Below are 21,657 nucleotides of genomic sequence, written 5' to 3'. Positions count from 1 at the left end.
CGTTCGCCATCACTTCCAATCTCTTTAAACTGCCTGAACCATCATGATGTTGTTTTCATGCGGTTGTTATACCCTACTTTTACATCTAAACTTTCCGTTCAAATGTAATAACGGATTTCAATTCCGCTAACGGCCAACCCTCAAAGCGATTTGCGTCGAATAAATATATTTTATAAGGTTGCATTATAGAAGCAGGCGATAAATGAAAGACATAAATTAAATAACTTGAATATATAAGAAATATACCCAGATGTAAACTAGATTTTACGTATGTAATAAATACATACTGAACAATGCCTTGTAATAAATAATATATAACGACTCACGTAAATATTTTGTGTATGATGTATAAATTATATCAAAAGGGTATGTTTAATATTTTCCGGCCATACATTTAATTTATTATCTAGCATATTTATGTGCATTTAATATTCGAGGGGTAATATATAATACATATATCCGTTCTTTTGCACGCGTATCTCAGACGTTTTTTGGCTAATAGGTTTCGTAATGTAAGATTAAATTCTACAGAAAGTTAATAATGTTGAATGTATTCGACTGAAAACTGGCTTGGAATGTATTATGAACCTTTGCAAATTAAGTTCGTTGGAATATAATGTACGAAAATATTTCACGTAAACAATGAAGCCACGTGAATATAAACTAATATTTTATGAAAAATGAAAAAATATGTTAAAGAGAATACATATAAAATGAATAACTCACAAACTTTATTATTTTTCACATACTGTGCTTCTCAAATGATTGATCGAGGATTTTATTATATATTATTAAACGTATTTCTGAGGGGTTTGATGAATGTACTACAGATATTTGAGTGAGAAATTTCACGTACAAATATTTTTCGCATACTTGCGTTGCCTCTAAAATATGTATTATGTAATATATTACATACATCACATATTCTTTATATTTTTAATTATATATTGTCACACATTATATTGTTTTTTATTTATTAAAAACATACTTCTAATAGTTTTTTTTACATTAAAAAAAATATCTTAGTAGAAATGCAAGTAGTTAATTTAAAAAACATTATTTAAAAAAAAAGTTTAAACCGATTTAAATAGCATAAAGTATAATAATTTACATAAAAAATAAAGTTTGAGAAAGTCTAATATTTTTTAAGCGCTTAAAAAACAACAAAGTCAACAATAATTTGCAAACAAATTTTAATACAAACAGAACCGCGTCAAAAAACTACAATCTATCCCTTTGAATAAAAATGCTTATTGTGAAAGTATAATACTACCTAGAAAGTGAATGCTTTTGAAGGCAATGTTTCACTCCTTTTAATAATTGTATTTATAAAAAAGGCTGAAGGAACATCAGTAAATAAATCGCAAATTATTTCAGATTCATTATTTAAGGTCGATTTTAACTTTTTTTATTAATATATTCTTTCTATGATTTTTTTACAGAGTCGAGCCCTTCAAGGGGGTTAGGCTCTGAGATTTTTTTCTCTCCCTCCTTTCAAGAGGTCTGGACACAGCTCCAATTGCAATGCTCGTTGACGAATCAACTCATTCAGGTCAATACTACGCTCCACATCAGAAACAAGTTCTTAAGTGCGCACTGTACGACGTCTCTGCGGATGCGTATTATCAATTAGAGTATATGTGGTGTGAAAACGATCCATGGTTATTTGAATTACTTGCTTGTATCGACGTTTATATCGACCGTAAAATGGGTGTATCGCACGGTAAGTTTCACGAACTGAACCATGATTTTAAAAATAAATTTTAAAGCGTTTTAACGTTAGTCTATTCATCATAAAATAGCAAACCAAACTGAGCACAAATCACTTCAAAAAACAAACCTCTAAAAAAACACCCTTTATATATACTATATAGAATGGTGTATATTCAATTATGTAGGTATTCTAATACGATAATATGTTTGATTTACGAATGCCTAATGTCCATTATGAGATATTCGCATAATAGCCGTCCATTGTACTACTATACGTATGCTTGTGTAATGTTTTAGAAGCGCCGCTTCGGAAAACATAAAAAGGAGCACTCAAAGCCGTACCATCCGTGGAAATATAATATATGAGCATATTAAGGGTAGCAAGTGGGCACGAACGTAAATTTTACGATTCAATAATACTAACAGCGGTGGGTCCGATTGTTTTTACCTTTTATACTTCAATATTTTTTTTTACTACACAAATATATAACACGTAGGCACATATGGAAATATAATATTTTTACGTCCCCATTCAATTAACTGAAAAAATAACTGATTGGTGTATATAATATATCACGTTGTTTAATATCTGGTGATCAATTTATACTTAGTGGACTGTGACTGAAACGAGATAACCATATATTTTAATATTTTTTTATATTGAAAGTCGGGCTTAATTTTTTGCACGAGCTTAAACTGAAACACCATGCGGCATAGACTAAATAAATATCAAATCGGTATTGGCGAGGATATTGTTAGATGACTATAAGGCATTGGTTGAGATTTTTTTACTGGCGATATTATTCATGAAAATGAGCCCCATTAAATACTTTCCTTCACTGTTGATGAAAAAACATTAAGTAACATTGTTGAAGGTAATCCACAAACAACTGGACTTCCAAGGTTTCTACTGCAACCTTTTAATGACATCTAGATGCCACATGAAAATGACTATGATCTGACCGAAAGTCTGTTCTTAAATAACTTAGTTATTATTATCAATCGTTTGTTTCTTACATATGCGAGACTATTACAGAGAAATCAGAAATTTAAGCTATGCTTAGAATATTAACTATAAAACACCCGACGTTTGTAAACAAGTTTGGAGCGATATTGCTTTATGATAAATATAGACCTTCATATGCTTCATTAATTACTGTTGCAAAATTAAATGTTCTAAGAACGGTAATTTTCCCTCACCCTCATATTCTCCTAATATTCACCCTACAGATTATTACCATTTTAAATATTCAGATTATTTTTTTCAAGTACAAAATTTAATAATAAGAATGATAATATAAAAGCCTTTGATTTTTATAAACAAGAGATTCATTAATCATAAACCTTTGCAAAATACAATTATTGTAGTAAGAAAACATTTTGATCAATAATATTGCAATAAAAATAGCCATTTCACTTAACACACTCAACCTTGTACATTTCATTTACCGAATTTCTAATTTCATCTTTTGATTTTTCATAATAGGAGTCAGAGGTTTAATTTACATTTGTTTACATTTTATTTGTTAAAAATAATATTATTATGGTTGAGAGTCCTGAAACAACCAATTGCCATTGTATTAAAGCAGATATAAAACTATAAGCTGAGATAAAAAAAATGCATATTTTATCAGATCAAGTGATTCCACACAAAATTTGCACCAAATTGTGTTCCTAGAAAATAATGCTAGAATTAAAGGTGATAGAAAAGTTTTCCACTGATAACGAAGCAGCTAGGACTATTTGATTCCTAGTTTATTTAAATATCAGCTTGTCGCTTGATTTCAATAAATTGTGATTGTGAACTGTAAATTTGGATATCAACGTTTTGAGAAAATTTTTCGATTTATTATTATTAACTTTACACATCTTGTATAAATTTTGTAGTATAATTTTTACTTTTTTCAACAAAAAACTCACACAAAAAGATGCACCCTATTTTTAAAATAAATATCAAACACAACTGGATTAGCAAGACTAGAAAGAGTTCATCGAATTCATATAGATACAAATACAAAATGTGCAAATAATGCCTGATCACTTCCTGAAATTGTTTTTTCATAAAAGGTAATAATGATTCTATTCGAGTATATATTACGCAAAATGAATTTACATTGCAAAATAATCAGTCAGACATCATGAAATTGATATTAAAATTTTATTAATATAAAAAAATGAAACGATTGCTAAAATAAAATATTTAATAGAAGCGAATGCTCTCAATGGATGAATGAACGAGCTTAAAAAATAAAAGATATTTCAACATCGTTTTTCATGCTGAAAACGATATATGTATTTAATCTGGGACTTGTTTACATTCCAGAAAAATGCGATTCTCTCGAAATTCGAAAGTCGTTTGAGCGAATTTGGAATTGTTTTTGAAAGCGAAATAATAGCAACAACAAATGATGAAGCTACTGAGCTTGAGCGAAAAACGTCTAGTTGACAATGAACTTTACACAAATGATGCAATAAATCTAGCTGTAATAGGAAAATATAAAACAGGAAAAAAACATTGGTAAACAAGATGAAGTTTCAGATTATTCCAACGAAGATGAACAAAACGTGGAAGAAAGTGACTGCATAAATGACAATCCCTAAACCTTTTATAGCCTTTTCTGAACAATTTAAGAGCATTATAGAAGCTTGGTTTTATACTTACCACCTTATTTATATAAGTGGTATACACAGTCGTCAAATTTATTTTTATTAGTATTCGTAGAATACACAATAAAGGATCAGCGTATCAAATATTTTTAGAAGTACTTGAATGCGAGGAAGACTGCATAAAGTCGAAACAGCATAAAGCATAAACTTAGCAATAAAGCGTAAAATGCAACTTTGAATAAATTAACATTCTTTTTTGATCTTTTTTTTTAAAAATGTTAATAAAAAAAAAACATTAATAATGTCAATACCAGTAATACCGGTATAAGTTGCTTTTTACCTCGGTAATACCGGTATTATTTCAATCTCTACTTGTGACTTGAGCTGTTAAAATGCTAAATCACGTGCCGAATTGGTATTTTTATGATTAAATAGCATGAGTTAATTCTTCCATTTGTGAACAGTGGTTTAATCGATGAACCCAATAAGCTATATTATTTTTAGGACTTTGATTGGTAATATGTTTTTCTATCTAAAATTATAGAATTTGTATGATTAAAATCATATGCTGCGACGATGAAATTCAACAGCACTTAAAAATAAAAACCCAAGCTAAAAAAAATAAAAAAATCATTTAAATTGTGAAAAAATAGTTTTGAGTGCCATACCTTGTTGTAAATGTTCAGGACTGATGAAAGAATCGCTTTCTGATATATGGTATATAAATATAATATTAAACATAAAATATTATCAATATAAACTTATATATCTTGCTTTTATACATTTAGATACAAAAACACTTCATTTATAGAAACGTCGCTATAAAAATATAGTGCAACGCGACTAAGAAAAAGCACAGCAATTCTTATAGTTTTTATTTCACTTTTGAGTGAGAAGTTGCAGTATATAAAAATTGCTATATCGTTTTTTAAAAATTAGATGTAGAAATTACTTTGTCTTTCTAAATGTGTCACAATATAACAAATACATTTACATTGAATAATATGTTTATTTTTTTATGTTACCATGTGAAGGTTATAACAACTATGTCACTGACAAATTAAAGAAATGATATAGGTGGATGTACAATATTTTTTTTAAATACCTTTTAAACACCTTTTTCGTACGTGTGCGATAGAAACAATGGAACCATTTGCGGGTTAATATAAAGAAATAGTGGTCGTCCGGGGAGGTCCGACTAATGAGAATTAAGCGTTTTGAGGTCTGTAGTTGCAATTTTCTCAAAATTGCCCTGTGAGCTCGGGCCACACGGCCTTTGTTTGGTTAATTGGTGGCAATCTTCTAATGGATAATGTCAGCCGTTAAACTTCATTATTTGCCCCCGAAACGTGGACGGGAGTGAGTCGTTGAAATTGGAAAATTTAATGAAAATCACGAGCGAAATATAATATTATAATAATGTGCTTTGTTTACCATAACAAAGGGTGTATTAAATGATAATGTAAAATCTCTCGAGAGATCATGTTGACGTAATGAATAAACAATTTAATAAAATATTAACTGTTTTATATAGAGTATAATACATATACTAAGAATTCTGTCCTAAAAAAATTTCAATTGTGATTTTTCAGGACTAAAAAAATATGTATCGAAAGTATTATTTTGTAATATTGTTAATATAATATTTGCAAGTTTATTCTAAAAAAATGTGCTTTTTAAATCAGTAACACGCCAAAAAACGAATGGTAATGATAATAAATAATCGATTATTAATATGAATTTTTTACAGAAACTACATACATGTATCATTTACAGTAACGGGCTTTTACGGTATTTACTAAATTAATTGATATTAAAAATAGTTGCGTTTACATTAAAAAAATAATATTTTTTATATCAATAGATTATGTATGAATTTATGGACTGGCCTAATACATCAATGATTCATACTACGTTTTTATTATAGTTGTTTTTTTTTATTTTCTTCGAATAGTCGAAATAAAACGCGTCACTTTACGACGCTCCTCGTTTAAGGATCCACATAGATCGAATGGGTACTCTGTTACGTCTACAAAATACATTATATAAATAGTGAAATAGGGGCCGATGGCGCGTTCGCAAATTAGTACCCACGAGAGCAAAAATAAATTGATGAGTCGTAAAGAGGGCTGTTTCGATAACCCGCCCCGAGCGGCGCCGCTTTGCTTTGTATCTACGTAAAATTTTATAATACCCGTGTAAATATTTGCCCCTGTATTGTGATGCTGTAATGAAGATGTTTGTCGCTGAGAGAGTTTTTAATGAAGTCGAGAGTTGTTAAATAAATAAATTGAAAATGTCTGTGTTATATTATTGAATAAATTATAAAGGAAAACGTATAATGCACATAATGAAACATTATACAAAACAGATTTTTATTCCTTCCATTAAAAAAATTAGTAATTATGAATTTTAAACATAAATAATTTCTCAGAAAGATGACTTCCAAGTATACGATTTATATTATATAAATAGACTATTTGAGTCCTGAAATACAAGACTCATTAATCTCCGGAATTTGTGTAATTTGAGATTTTTATATATGTAAATCACATATAAGGATTTATTTTAATGCCATTGAATAACTAAATGATGTACATTTTAAACCTTCATTTTATATATGTACAAGAGAGATTCTAAAAATTCATTAAATAGAAGTAAAGCATTTCATTTTGCAATTTACTCGTAATACCTTGAGAACGCCCATTTAGACCAAAGTGCATTTATAAATCCATTCTTTGGAACTAGAACAAACTTAATGTCGCAATAATTCAGCTCGAGATGGAGTGCATTTTATTGCAATATTTTTTTTTTTATTTATTTATTAAAATTATAACCATCGTGACCTGACAGGTAAACCTAATGCGTCACGATAGTCAAAAGTATAAATATATCATAATACATATTAATATATAGTATGCATACATACAATTTCATATACGTATAATTACACACACACTCAAAGCATATAAGTAAAAACATAAAAAACAAGATAAAATAACAGACACAAATCACCTCAACAGGTGTGCATTGTCCCATACGAACTGAACCAAAACTCCATATGTGCAAGAGAAAATGTCAATATTTCTATGGACAGAATTGAGCAGATGAATAGCCTTAGCCAGAGAAGAGTTGGCAAGTGCTCCAGTTCTAGACTTTACAGGCAAGAATAGTGGACGCGACCGAGAAATATAACCACCTTCAGGAGCCCACATTTGAAGCTGCTCGAGCACTAAAGAATTGTCAACGATGCTCTTGAGTAATTTCCAGAAGTGTTTAATTACATAAACACTTCTGCGAGTCGACAAAGAAACGTATCCCAGAGCTCCCAAAATAAAAGCACTGGGAAACAAGAACGGATAATACCCGTATTCCTTCAAGTATAAATATCGAAGAAATTTACGTTGTACTTTTTCCAGCTTCAATTCATTACATTGATTCATTACGCCTGGGATCCAAATGATGGAGCTAGTTTCTAGTATGCTGCGGACTAGAGTATCATAAAGAGTGCGCAATACTAAAGTATTCCTGAAGTAGCGCGCATTTCTCAAGATAAAACCGAGCATTTTTAAGGATTTGCTATGAGTCTCTGCAATGTGCTGGCTAAATTTCCAACGTTCATCGAAAGTCAATATATTTTTTATATGGGTCAATATTTATTTCAATATATTTTTGTCATTATATGAAAGTCAATATTTATTTCAATATATTTTTTATATGGGTGTGATCGATAAAAATGGTTATTTGATTAACTTTTTCTTAGAATTATGATTATAAAAGTTATAAATATAATAGCTGATCATTAACAAAAAAAATATATAAAGTACATAAAATAATCTTACGTTTAATGTTTATAATTTATTTGTATTTCCTACATAAATAATATTATAAAAATAGAGTCGAGAAACGATACCTCCATTATAAAAAAACAAGCGTTATGCCTGCACTACACTATCTGAAAGTTGCCCAAGGTTGGCCAAGGACGGAGAATATAGTGGGTTACTTCAGGGTTACTTCGGTTGAGTTCCGTTCTGCCCGCACTAAAATCTCTCGGAAGTTGTCCGAGGTTACCGAGAATGGAAAGTAAAGTGGGGGTAATTCAGTCGACTTGGCCAGTTTCGAGCGCTTCCAAACATTGTCGGCAAAAGGACCGCAGTCAAAGGGACCGAAGTCGGATCTGCTCTTTCGAGCGCGAGCGGTGAAATACTTCCTCTTTCGCTCTCTCGCGTGCTAAGTGACAAGAGTGAGAAAGATAATGATATGATTTTTCGCAAACTGAGATAGAACGAGTAACACGGTTCAATTTTAGTATGCGCGTAGGCGTCCTATGGCTAACACGCATGTCGAGTGCTGCATCAAGTTATAATACCACGTGCTTATCAGGGACTTCAACAGACTCTTACTGACAGATTTGAATATTTTAGGGCACCAAAAGAGATTAATTATATTTTTTATAGTATATTCTTCTAACAGATATCGTTATTATATGTTTTTCATATAAAATTAAATAATTAAAAAATAATTATTGGTACTTGATTTTGTTAAGAAACATCGTTTCGAATATCCTTATGTATTTTCCTAGATCGGTTTATATAAATGTCACACCATAACGAATTCTTATTTAGAATCGATGGCGACAAATTCTAGGATAGTCACAGATGTGGTGTTCGTATTCTGAAATATCATTTTTATGCCTTATGGCATTTTGCAAAAGCCAACAAAGATTTGCGTAAATTGAATATTTACGACCGAAAACTTTTCACTGATATTGTATTGGTGAGTCCCCACACAAACTTTTATAATTATCAGTAGCGTAATTTTAATAATATGACAATTTAAAAATTGCGATTATTTGGCACATTTTTCGATCGCGCGCTAATATGCCAGCCGTACGAGACAGCAGCCGCCGTGTGGACGTCCGGACTGCATATGAAATTTGTGGCAGTGTGGCCACTACTCGGAAGTCAGAGACCTTGGCCAACTTCAGTTGAACTTCGGTTCGGACAACTTTCAGAGAGTGTAGTGCAAGCATTATACATCGCGCCAATAACTACATTTTCATTCAGAACTCGCTTCTATCGACACTTCATCAAAACCTGTCACCTGATATCTCTAACTTGGGGCGCAAGAAATATTTAAAAATAGTTTATTTAATAATGAAATAGATTTTTGTTCGCAATACCTTCTGCTTTATTTAGTTAATTGTTACTCCTTTGTAACGCATTGAAATAGTTCCTTTTATGTTACAAGATTAGATTTACATATTAATAATACAACAATATTTTTTTCATGAATTACTATGTTACATAAAATTTTTATTATGTTATTAGTTTTACCTATTAATAAAGAAGACAATACTAGTGTTTTTTATGGACGTTAAATACTCTGGATATAATCGAAAATAAATAAATGGGATTTTTACAAAACAGAAGTAAAGAGCTTTCAATCAATATGAGTATGAAAGTCTGTATGGTTTTTGTTTGAGCTAAAGCCTGGTTCGAATTTGAAATTTAAATTAACAGTCGCTATAAATACTCAGAAAGGAACATCTTCCAAATCTCCATAACCAAATAATCCGAATGAGCGAACAGCGCCTAATAACGGCACTCATCTTTTACATGTGAACTTAATGCAAAAATATCCGGCGACGAAATTTCCGTTCTTTTGTGAAAGCTAAAATATATTATCATCCACACACAAATACGCACATATACATAATATAAGGACTAAAAAAGGACGGCTTACTTCCAGGACACGTTCGTTGCCCGGGTAGGTCTTTGCGCCGAATGGCCAATTTGGAATCAATTTACCTGACGACGTGCTTGTGTCTCTCGACCCAATATTTGATGGCGGATCTGACGAGCATTTCCTGTTTCTTGGTTAGCCCGTTGGGATTGCCTGATACGCCATTTGAGTCGAACGTTTGCAGTGTTGACCCTGTGCGGAAGTTCATGCTGAAGTCGTTCCGGTTATTGTATATTCCTCTGAGGTCCACGTCTGTAGATTCGTGGCGCATTTCATCTGAAAAATAAATAACATTATCTGTTAGCTTTGTAAAAATAATCAAAGAACCCTTCTAGCATGTATGGAATAAATAAAAATGGTAATCGTATACACTAAATTAATTGTCAATTGAATAGGAAATTGCGAATCATGGCGAAAGATTTTATTTAACGTTTGCTTTATAATCCATATCTTAATCTTTTCAACATTCTTAACTAGAGTGCGAATAAATAAATAAAAATCTATTATTTCTAGATGCGCTTAGATTAAATATTTTATCCCGAGTTAATCTATCAGTAAGTTGTTATGTTAAAAAATATTTTTTTGTCTATTCACTCATTGCAACACTCAATCCAGTTAAAGTTGACTATACATTTTTGTAACCATTTGCTTTGTTTAAACAATTTAAAATAAATAAATTCTTTTAAAGTATTTTCAGGGTGATATCCGGATTTACGGATTAAAATTGCCCTTTTTGAGTGAGATAGCTACTGATTTTTTCAGTCATGTTCGAACAAAAGACATATTTTTTCTGTACATTAATCTGGTCATAGAAAAATAGCTGTAATTGTTATTTCTTCCGCTAAAATAAAAAAAACAGCACGATAGACGAGTGATATTAGACCTGTAAGATCTAGGCTCGAATCCTATGTGGAACTTATGGTTTTTATTTTTTTTCAAAGAAATCAGAATTAGTGACTATTATATAATTAAAATTTCAATCGATTTTAAAAGATTAGTTTTACCTAGATTTCTCAAATCTCACGGAGGAATATCGTAATGATGAATGAAAATAAAGTTGCACAAATTAGGCATTGAAAATTTTTTAATAATGAGCTACTTCAGCTAATAATAAATATCTATGTATTAAAATAAAAAAAGAGTACACATGTTGATCTTCATTGTTCTGTAGTGATCGGACAATTCATGGGAAACCCAAAAACCATTTTTCAGCTCTTGTCAATATTTCTTAAATATCTTTAATTATTAAATCACAAGTACGACTATGTTTAGACTATTTCAACTCCCAAGTTGAATGGTCCACTTTAAAATTAAAAACATTTTTTAAACCATATCTGGCATTGACATCCAATTTCGCCAAAAATGCACAAATATTTTTTGTAGCAGCTGTATTTGTATTTATTTTTACAATATGCAGCTTCGTAGAAATTGTTTTGAAAGAAAATTTTTTTACATTATTTTCCGATTGAAGGGTATATCTTACATTAAACAATGATCAAAAAGGGTCACAACAAAATAACTTTATAATACTACTCGACAAAGTTTTCAAAAACTGTTTTTTGGTACCCTTAATAAATATATATACGAAGCAAACGTATAATTAAATATTTCATAAATATACGAGACCTTACAAAAATAATATAATGTAAAAATAAAAGCCTATTTGTATTCATTTTCATTAATGAAAATTGTTAAAAATAATACATAATAATTATAAAGCGTTATATTAAAAGTGAAGTTAAATATAAAAGGTGGATAAATGACATTGATAAGGACTAAAAATATTTAAAGTAACATTAAATGTTATGTCTCAAAAGTATTTTAGTGTACATTTTTTCGAATAGCTACTGTGTAAATTATAACAGCTTTAAATTAACTTTTATTTATTGTTTTCATTTTTTACATAGCATAATTGGTATTTTTTGTAAAATCTTAAGAACGGCAAATGATAATTTAATTGAATTCTAAAAACTGTATATCAACTAAACTTACTCAACAATATATTTTCCAGGATTTAAGCTTGAATTTATTAATTTAAAAATATATTTATATAATTGTCCTATAATTTTTAATTCAATTTGTCGCAAAACCTGCTACGCCTAAAGATTAATTACTTTAAATATAGAATTCGCAATAAGATCTTGTCATGAAAATCTATAGACTATAAGTTTCTTAGAGGTTCTGAGAAACCCCACCGCTCCGTTGAGTCGTTGACCAGAGCAGAGGACAGCAAAGTTTCTTGGCCCTAGATTTTTAAATCCTGTTGGACCACCATTGAAGCCTTTTTAACAAAACAGCACAGCAGTGAAAGCAATTGAATTTGCTAATTTATCTTGGCCAGTTATTTCTGCAATTTTAAGACTTAATCCGGTTTTTGCTCGAGTTTACACTTTTCGACTATTTTTGAGGTATCCTTTGAAGGGGGCTCTGTCGAGGCCCCCTGAGATTTCATCCATGGAACGAGGCCCTTTTTATAGGGTAGCCAAGAGTTTGCACCCCCTTCATCTTCCTGAGGACAATGACCTCATCATCACGCCTCGCTGACTACCAAGATCGTGTTGCCGAGGGCTCGCGCTACTGGATAACGTTTCTCGTTTTTGTGTGTAGTAGCGTTAAACAGTCAGTATTTAACTAGTGTTTTTATTTATTTTTCTATACATATACTTTATTTTTCTAAAAATATGTGCTATATATATAATATATATTTTAACTATTTTTAATAATTAAAAATATTCTCAAATTATTTCAAACGGAATACTAACATTTTTTTGAAAAACACATTTATGACATAGTTATTTTTCGAGGTTAAGATTAAGATTTTGAAAGTTAAATAAGATTGCACACGCAAATATTAAAAATGCGTTGCATAAAAAAATAGAATAAAAATATGTAAATAAAGATTAAATTTATAATATCGTGTAAGTTATTAAAATAGGTTTGCTATGTATAGAATATTGTCAATTCATGTATAGAATCGGTCCATAAAATCTCATTGCTTTCCTTACTTGAATGATTCCAATAAGTTTATTTATAGCTAATCCTAAAGCATTCTCCGTATACTATTCCATTATAGTTTTAAAAGTAAAGCTGAAAAAATAAATTTGAAGAATATAAATATATTTATTATTCTTTAATAGTTCTAAATATACTTTAATAATAATATAAGTAAATAATAGTAATAGATTAAGCACTATGCAACATTTATATTGCGATACATAACTTTATTATAATTTTTTTATATTTAATTTTTACATATAAATTGCTATTCACATTGTAATTATGTGTTTTTGACAGTATTATTATTCTGTATTATTTAAAAGCATATCATTTTCTCATAATAAATAATTCCATAAAACAATATAGTTTTCTTGGAACGCTTCGATTAAGGGGTGGCGTTTAATACTTCGATTTACCAATCGATCGATTTATTTAACAGAAGTAGCGTTAGTAAATGGTGTCACATTTAATCCTTGACGTCGCGACCTTTGTCAGCAGACAAAAATATTACTATATTAATAATACCCCACATTAGCACGGTATTGCCCCATGAAAGTTTGTTTTTAATGGACTCTTGTAAGTGTCAATGTCGAGTCGAAGATATGGGGAGTCATTAACGAATATATAATAGACTCATCGTTGATTTATTCATAGAGTAACAGTAATAAGTGCATAATTGGGTTCGACGATAACTACATTGACCTTACTTTATTTAAAAATAAAATATTCGGTAGTCGAATATGAGCTAGCAGAGAAAATAAAATTAAGACCATAATGGTAACATTATTTGTGTAAAACTAAATTAAATACATTCAAGAATTACGTATTTTATTTAGAAATTTTAAATAAAAATTATTTACAAACGATTTAAAATGTCCGCGGTTTTATCTATGTAATTTACGACCTATACTTTATTTATTTTTAGATCATTAGACAATAGGTATTTAACGCATCTTACTAATTGAAAAAAATTGTAGTTGAACAACGATATTCTGTTTCGAAATATTATTCACAAGACCACATAATACACACCCTAGCTTTAAAGAAAAATGGTCTGATAGGTATTCGCTCGGTGCTCGCATATTTTTTTTCGTTTTCGTTTCCATCTCAAAGCGCGCGTTCGCGTGTGTGTGGCCAAAGTCTTAGAGGCTTTAGGGCCGGATTTAGCGACTGTGAAAAGGGCTTTGTCTGAAAGTCGGCCCTTTTGTTTTCGATTGAATATTGAGAAACTTTATCGACTGACTGCCGTTTCAAATATTCGGCACAGCACTCAATATTACGCGAGAGCCATATAATGTTCAAATCGGATACCGGGTGTATCAAAAAAAGTTGTTAACGTGCGCAAAATCACTTCATTAGATACTAATTAGTTTTATAATGACTATCTTCAAGCGTTAAAATAAAATAAAAATTACAATGCGATATTGACAAAATCAAACAAGCAAATTAAATGAGACTAATCTACACTACACTCTCTGAAAGTTGTCCGAACTGAAGTCGGCCAAGACCTACGACTTAGAGTAAGCGACCACACTGTCGCAAATTTCATATGTCGTCCGGACGGCAGCTGTGAATGTCGTCCGGACGGCGGCTTCTGTCACATACTGTCGGCATATTTGCGCACAAACGAAGCATGTGCCAAATAATCGCAATTTTTAAATTGTCATATTATTAAAATTACGCTACTGATAATTATAAAAGTTTGTGTGGGCACTTACCAATACAATATCAGTGAAAACTTTTCGGTCGTAAATATTCAATTTACGCAAAATATTTGTCGGCTTTTGCAAAATGCCATAAGGCATAAAAATTATACTTTAGAATACGAACACCACATCAGTGACTATTTTAGAGTTTGTCGCCATCGATTCTAAATAAGAATTAGTTATGGTGTGACATTTATATAAACCGATCTAGGAAAATACGATTTTTTTAACAAAATCAAGTACCACTAATTATTTTTTAATTATTTAATTTTATATGAAAAAAAATATAATAACGATATCTGTTAGAAGAATATACTATTAAAAATATAATTAATCCCTTTTGGTGCCCTAAAATATTAAAAGATGTCAGTAAGAGTCTGTTGAAGTCCCCGATTAGCATGTGGTATTATAACTTGACCACGTAACCACGATGCGGCGCTCGACATGCGTGTTAACCATAGGACGCTTACGTGCATACTGAAATTGAACCGAGTTACTCGTTCTATCTCAGTTTGCGAAACAACATATCATTATCTCTCTCACTCTCGTCACTTAACACGCGAGAGAGCAAAAGGGGAAGTATATCACCGCTCGCGCTCGAAAGAGCAGCTCCAACTTCGGTCCTTTTGACTCCGGTTCTTTTGCTGACAATGTTCAGAAGCGCTCAAAGCTGGCCACCTTCCAGAAAGTGTAATGCAGGCATAACTCTTTTTTTTAACAAAATGGACTTCCCCCACTTTCAAAATCAATGGCTCATATAAGACATGTTTCTCAATTATATCTTAATACAATGCAAAAATACGTATAGTTAACAAGTTTTCTGTTTTTTTTTTTAATATATTTATTTTAACTAAAAACATTCGATCACTGCATAAATATAAATAGACAAAAAATATAAAGAAACAAACTTTTTATCCAGTTTTGAACATGCAAAAAACGCGTGGTTTTTCCTTAATTTACAATATTTAAAATAATGATTAATATATGCAATCCATTGTTAAACATGGTTTTATATTATATTTAAAATTACAAAACATGATATTCTCCTAAGAGAGATGATTTCTCTCATTGCCGTCGGCTTAATGATGTAAACCTTAAGCATATTCACATTTATCAAATTTCAATAAGATATTTTCTATCCTGAATTGCTCACGGCGATTTTTTATAAAATTCTACGAAATAACTCAAAGCGCTCTAATGTACTAAGCATAATTTCAAAAAAATAATAAGCAAATAATCATCCATTTTTATTATACGCGGCGTTTAAAAGTAGGTAAAATTACACGTTTTACTGTGAATATTTTATCAGAAGACAATCGATAAATTTGTCCTTCGCATTTACGAATAAGGCAACGAAGAAATTGACAGCTGAAGCTTCAACGGTCATTTGTATGGATTAGCTTGAGAAACAACACTAGTTTCATAAGTAATTCCTTCGATACCCTAATCGTCTATTCAGCATGGAAATTAAGTATTTGTATTTAATATCGTGAAAGATATTATGTCGGTATATACCATGGAATAGGTCACACGTGTTATAAAAATTGCATTTTATCATTTAATAATATACTACAACACAAACCTTAATTATAATGAAAAAAACTATACATTCACACCAAATATTAATATATTTGTTTTGATTCACTTATGCAGCAAACCGTTAACATTCAATTGAACTGCGCAGATATAAAGCTTAACTTTATATAATAAACGACAGATCCTCTCTGAATTGAGAAAAATACATTCAATAGTAAAAAATAACATTTTGTATTATTCATCCAGCCAAGAGTCGCAGTTCGGACCGTCGTGAATTATTCAGACGGCGTAGCATATACATGTCATTGATATTCAGATAAAATACGTCAATTACCGAATACGAATGACACCCTTTTAAATTCGATAGTCGATACCGATCGTACGATATAACAAATTTGATTTGCGTTATCAATGCGTTAACAACAATTTTAAGATTATAAGTAAAAAATTCAGTTTTTTTTAATTTAATACACTCAATTTCACGTTTCTTTATAAGATACAATAATAATATTATAAATACAGAGTAGAACAATGCCTTATAAAAAGATTACCTTCATATTTTTTATATGTTTGTAAAATATGTAAGCATATATTAAAAATTTTATCACCAATTATTAGATGTAGAAACTACTAAATATTTTATCATAAAGTCCGTACTATTCCATCGCCTTTATACGTCTTAAAAAATGAGGAGTAACTTGTGATATCACCTTGGTAATCAAATAAACATTTTTTTTATGATCAATAGAAGAAAAAAGTATCTTAATATGAAATATATGTGCCACACAACCCATATCAGTGACAGCATTATTGGTCATCTTGCAATTCAATTGCAGCAAAAAATGAATTATATAGGCGCATGAAAATTTTATTTTAATGCAAAATCTCGCATAACTTAATCTAAACTTAAAATAAGTGTTTATCTTAGTTTTCTACTATGAAACGTTACAATTACACAAAAAACTTACTAGAGAATAAATTACGTTATTATATAAAAACGTAATAGTTTCTAAGAAGATACTAATGGACAACGAATCATAATAACCAATGGGATGATGGGCCCTTAGAAGTATATATCTATGAATATGTCTTAACCGCCTGCACAATTTGATATGACTAATAGGTTGTTCTAACGATCATTATGAGCTAACGAAAATAAATACCAACACGTCTAGAAAGTAAAAACAATAATAAGAAGAGAGATTTTGGGACTAAATAATTTAAAATATTGTACAGATCATCAGTACCAGAAAAACTACTCTTTGTGTGGAAAGGATGTACTGGGCATACTATGTTCAATTAGTGTTCCTTATCGGGAAAAATGTCAAATCGAGAAATCGCATTAATTTTATAAAGCATTTTTATTATATAGTATTAAATTTGTACGAATATTTTTAACTCTTTTTTTATAATACTGCATAAGTAAAATCGGGTTTATGCGGGTTTATAATAAAATAAGATATTCAAATAAGAAACCTTTCCGAAGTTGTTCGTGCCAAATGTTTAAAAATATGTAAATTTTCTCGTTAAAGTAAAAATATTTTATTGACCTAAAATTTTTTTGCGATTTTCTATAACTTTAACCGGCCGGCGGTTTTATCTTTGTTTTGGTGATCTAAGAACCTGCTCCGATAAGAATAAAATACGTATGTAAATCGGCAGAATGCAAAACGATTTAGTTTTTTATATTGTTTTTGTAAAGTAGCAACAGCTGGTATTGATAATTATCTCACGATTATTATTGACAGCCGAAGGGACCTCAAATTTTTTGTTAAAACATTTGGAAAATATCAATTCTGAGCTAAGCTCAAAATTTCGACGGGCAATTTAAAAGAAATTATGCAATCAATGAAACCAGACATTGATTTCATTAATAAAATATTTGCAAAATCCAGAATCTTTCACCAGGCAAAAAAATAATGACTTCTTTAGTTATTCTTCTAAAGCAGAAATATATAAAAAGGAAAAAGAAATAATTCGCAGATTATTAATGGCTCGACGAATTCTAAGAAACCTTGCGACTCCATTAAATCATTAGAATTCGTTACAGAAATTAAAAATTTATCATTGATGTAACAATAAGATTTTTTTTAGCATTACAGGAAGTAGTATAGGAAAACCAACGTTCTACGGATTAATGGAGAAAAAATTCAAAATATTTGAATCGACGGACAAGAGAACAAATAATTTACAGTTTCTATTTGAAGCCTTGTTGTCGATTAAACCAACGTCTACACAAAACAAGAGGATTTTTTCCACGGCCAATATTTTTTTAACAAAAAAAAAGAACGAGGATGTTTGATTCTACTTTTGCATGTGTTTTTCAGCCTTAAATTATATATAAAAAAACATAATACAAGACTCAAAGGTTCATGACATCTTTTGGTGCACAATGTTCCACGTGTTAAGGCGTAAATATAATTCGTGGGTGTGTCCAAGAAGCAATGCAATATACTGTGTGTGACACTTGGTCACAGAGTTACACCTCTGAGCTACAGCATGACATACATTAGCGGATCATCCAGAATCAACACATCACGTCATATCAAAGACGACAATAATTTAACTCGACACTCCAGAAAAAATTCTCCGACTTCCAAGACCTGCCATTTCAACTCCACTACTTGATAACGGCATCTGAATTTCTTTATATATGTAGTTAATTACATATGTCTATAAAATATTTTCAATTGCAGTTTTACCGTTGAATAAGATTATATATAATACATATATATGTACTCCTTCTAAGGAACCGTCTTCTGATTCATGTATGTACTACATATGCCTTTATAAATAAATAAATAAAATATTTATCTCTAACTAATGACATTTACTTGCGTTAAAAAATAATCCTGTGTAACGGCGACTGTGAACCGTTGTACGCAAATAAAATTTACTTATTTTCTCACAAATGAAAAAATAATTATGTTATGTGGTAACATACGTACGTATATGTAATATATACATAAATTGCACAATGTACACTTATTATTTTATTCAATATGTAAATGTTTTAAGATATATTTATATATAGTGAACATATTTCTGAAACACTCATTAACTCACTTGAACTGTCATCAGCCCGATTCATCAAAATTACGTTCTCTCTATATTATTGAATAATGCATCTACACATATATACATATATGAATTACAAGTACACGTAGCGCAATATTATAGCAAACATGTTGAAAATTCCAATTTGCACGGATGACGTGTATCTGTAATTAATCTTTCAGGCGTCACAAAAGCTCGAGGCGCGGTCGTATCTTCAAATTGTATTATATACGTACATACAAAGAGTTTTCTTAGCAAGCTTTAGTAATTAAGCTCCCAGTGTACACTCGAATAAGCGTTACTAATTAAGCGATTCAACGGTTGCCAGTTTTCTTCTAATCCGAACCTCGGCTTTACTCTAATCAATTTCCTTAATAGTTTCCCCTTATTCATGCGCACCAAACGATTTATTTTATATCACAAGAAATCATAGATATGCATATGTATCTAAGTATGTATATTGATATAAATTTATACTCACCCTGGTTAATAAGTTGGGTCTGCGAGCCTCCCGACGATGCTCTGAATAGCTCGCTGGTGTTTGGTCTGTATGTATCCAAACTTGCAGATAACTCCATCAGAGGCTTCATTATGCTTTTGAGATGCTGTAGTTGTTCGCACGCGAAGATCAGCCAAGAGCAAAAGATCAGGTCGAGCAAGTTGGCTTGCATGAGGGTGAAGAGAAGCCAATAGATCTAATAAATTTAATAATATTTGTTTGTATTGAAATAATAATTGTGATAGATCTATGTTTTATATTATTTATTAATGAGTAATAAACATAATTAATATAAATAAATAAGAATAATCAAAATATTGTGTTTTAAAATATACAAATATTTAACATTGAACGCCCCTGATGCATTTGACATCTCTATCGCTTGGAATATGTCATATAATAGTTCGTTTTGCTTCTGCGTAGACAATACGACGAAATAAATCGTAACATGAATGTTGAAAAATATTTTTTGTAACTTTTGTATAAATGTGTCACTAGATGTAACTATTGTATAAATAACTTTAAATAAAATCCGGAAAGTGTACGTCTAAAAATATAATATAATTTCTTTAAATTACCATAGTTTTTTATATTTGTATCTATTTTTTTAAACTTAATTAAAAACATTGAATAAAAATGTATGATATATAATTTATTATATATTACCTTGTAGCTATCTGCTTGAGGCAAATCATTTTGTACTATATATATTTATAATGCTATGTGTAATTGTATTTATAATGATTAATTGTTATATAATATTAATAGATTTATACAACAAGATGTTTGACGCAAAAATAAAATAAATAAATTTTTTCTTGGTATTAAATAGCGTTGACTTATTTTTAATTTTTTACTCAAGACTATAATTATGTAAATTGAATAAGAAAAAATTGAAGATAATATAAAAAAGAACGAAATAAAGTTACAAAAAATATTTTGTACAAATAATATATAAGTGTAATAGTGACACTTGAATACTGGTTACCAAAATGGAAGATGCTTGGCATCACGCTTGGCTTGGTCACAAGTATATAATAACCAGGGCCGTGAAATTGTTTAAAATTTTATCGACTCTGACTTTATTTTATGGTTCGACTCCGACTCCGACTCATATTTTAATAATTGTAACAAGATTATTTTTTGCCCACATATAACTGATAGTAATAAAAATAATATCAACGATTTTCAGACTATAAAAAAATTTAAGAAAAAAGATCAAATTCATTAAGCAAAAATGGGATACTTTGCCCTAATTAACCTTTATTAACTTACTATAAAAATAAATTAAGTGAAAAAATATACAAAATATAATTTAAAATATTTATATTAAATAAACATCACAAATTAAATAAATATACTCGCAAGGGAAAAAATGTTTCACTGGTTTTATTTTGCCATGTTGATTAAATCTAATTATAAATCTTTAATAATACTAAATCTAAATTTAATCTGTTCCAACTGTGATTTAAAGCAATTTATCTATTAAAAAATAAATTATTATAATAAGTTAGCGTTTATGAAAGCTCTTGAATCAGATTTGATTATTTCAGGCGCGGAAAATAAACGCTCTTTAGCGCACTCAAAAATTCACGACTCCGACTGCATAGCCCTGATAATAACTGAAGCATGAAATTAATTTTCAGTCGTGGAACGGACTGTTACTGTTTAAATTTTATCTAGATAGCTACGAAAAATCTATAATGGCTTCGTGGTAGCCTTTACCGTGCTGAAAGTTGCATCGGCGTCGGTGTCAGAACGCGCCCGTTGACGTCAACGTATTGTTACGCACTCTGA

At 30.1% G+C, this 21,657-nt stretch overlaps 1 protein-coding gene across 1 annotated transcript in view; it reads right to left on the bottom strand.

The window, feature by feature from the left end:
• Positions 1 to 21,657, bottom strand: part of Orco (odorant receptor co-receptor) — a 52,357-nt gene that overhangs the window by 1,318 nt on the left and 29,382 nt on the right. The window contains exons 6-7 of the mRNA XM_088196818.1: positions 19,843 to 20,056; positions 10,131 to 10,341 (exon numbers count right to left, since the gene is read on the bottom strand). Of these exons, the coding sequence (XP_088052944.1) occupies positions 10,131 to 10,341; positions 19,843 to 20,056 (425 nt within the window). The remainder of the gene's footprint in view (positions 1 to 10,130; positions 10,342 to 19,842; positions 20,057 to 21,657) is intronic.

Source organism: Plectrocnemia conspersa, unplaced genomic scaffold (assembly GCF_051122295.1).
Source record: "Plectrocnemia conspersa isolate PC_06_02 unplaced genomic scaffold, ASM5112229v1 ptg000011l, whole genome shotgun sequence".
NCBI lineage: Eukaryota > Metazoa > Arthropoda > Insecta > Trichoptera > Polycentropodidae > Plectrocnemia > Plectrocnemia conspersa.
Note: the sequence above shows the minus strand (reverse complement) of the source record. Positions and strands in the feature narration are given on the sequence as shown.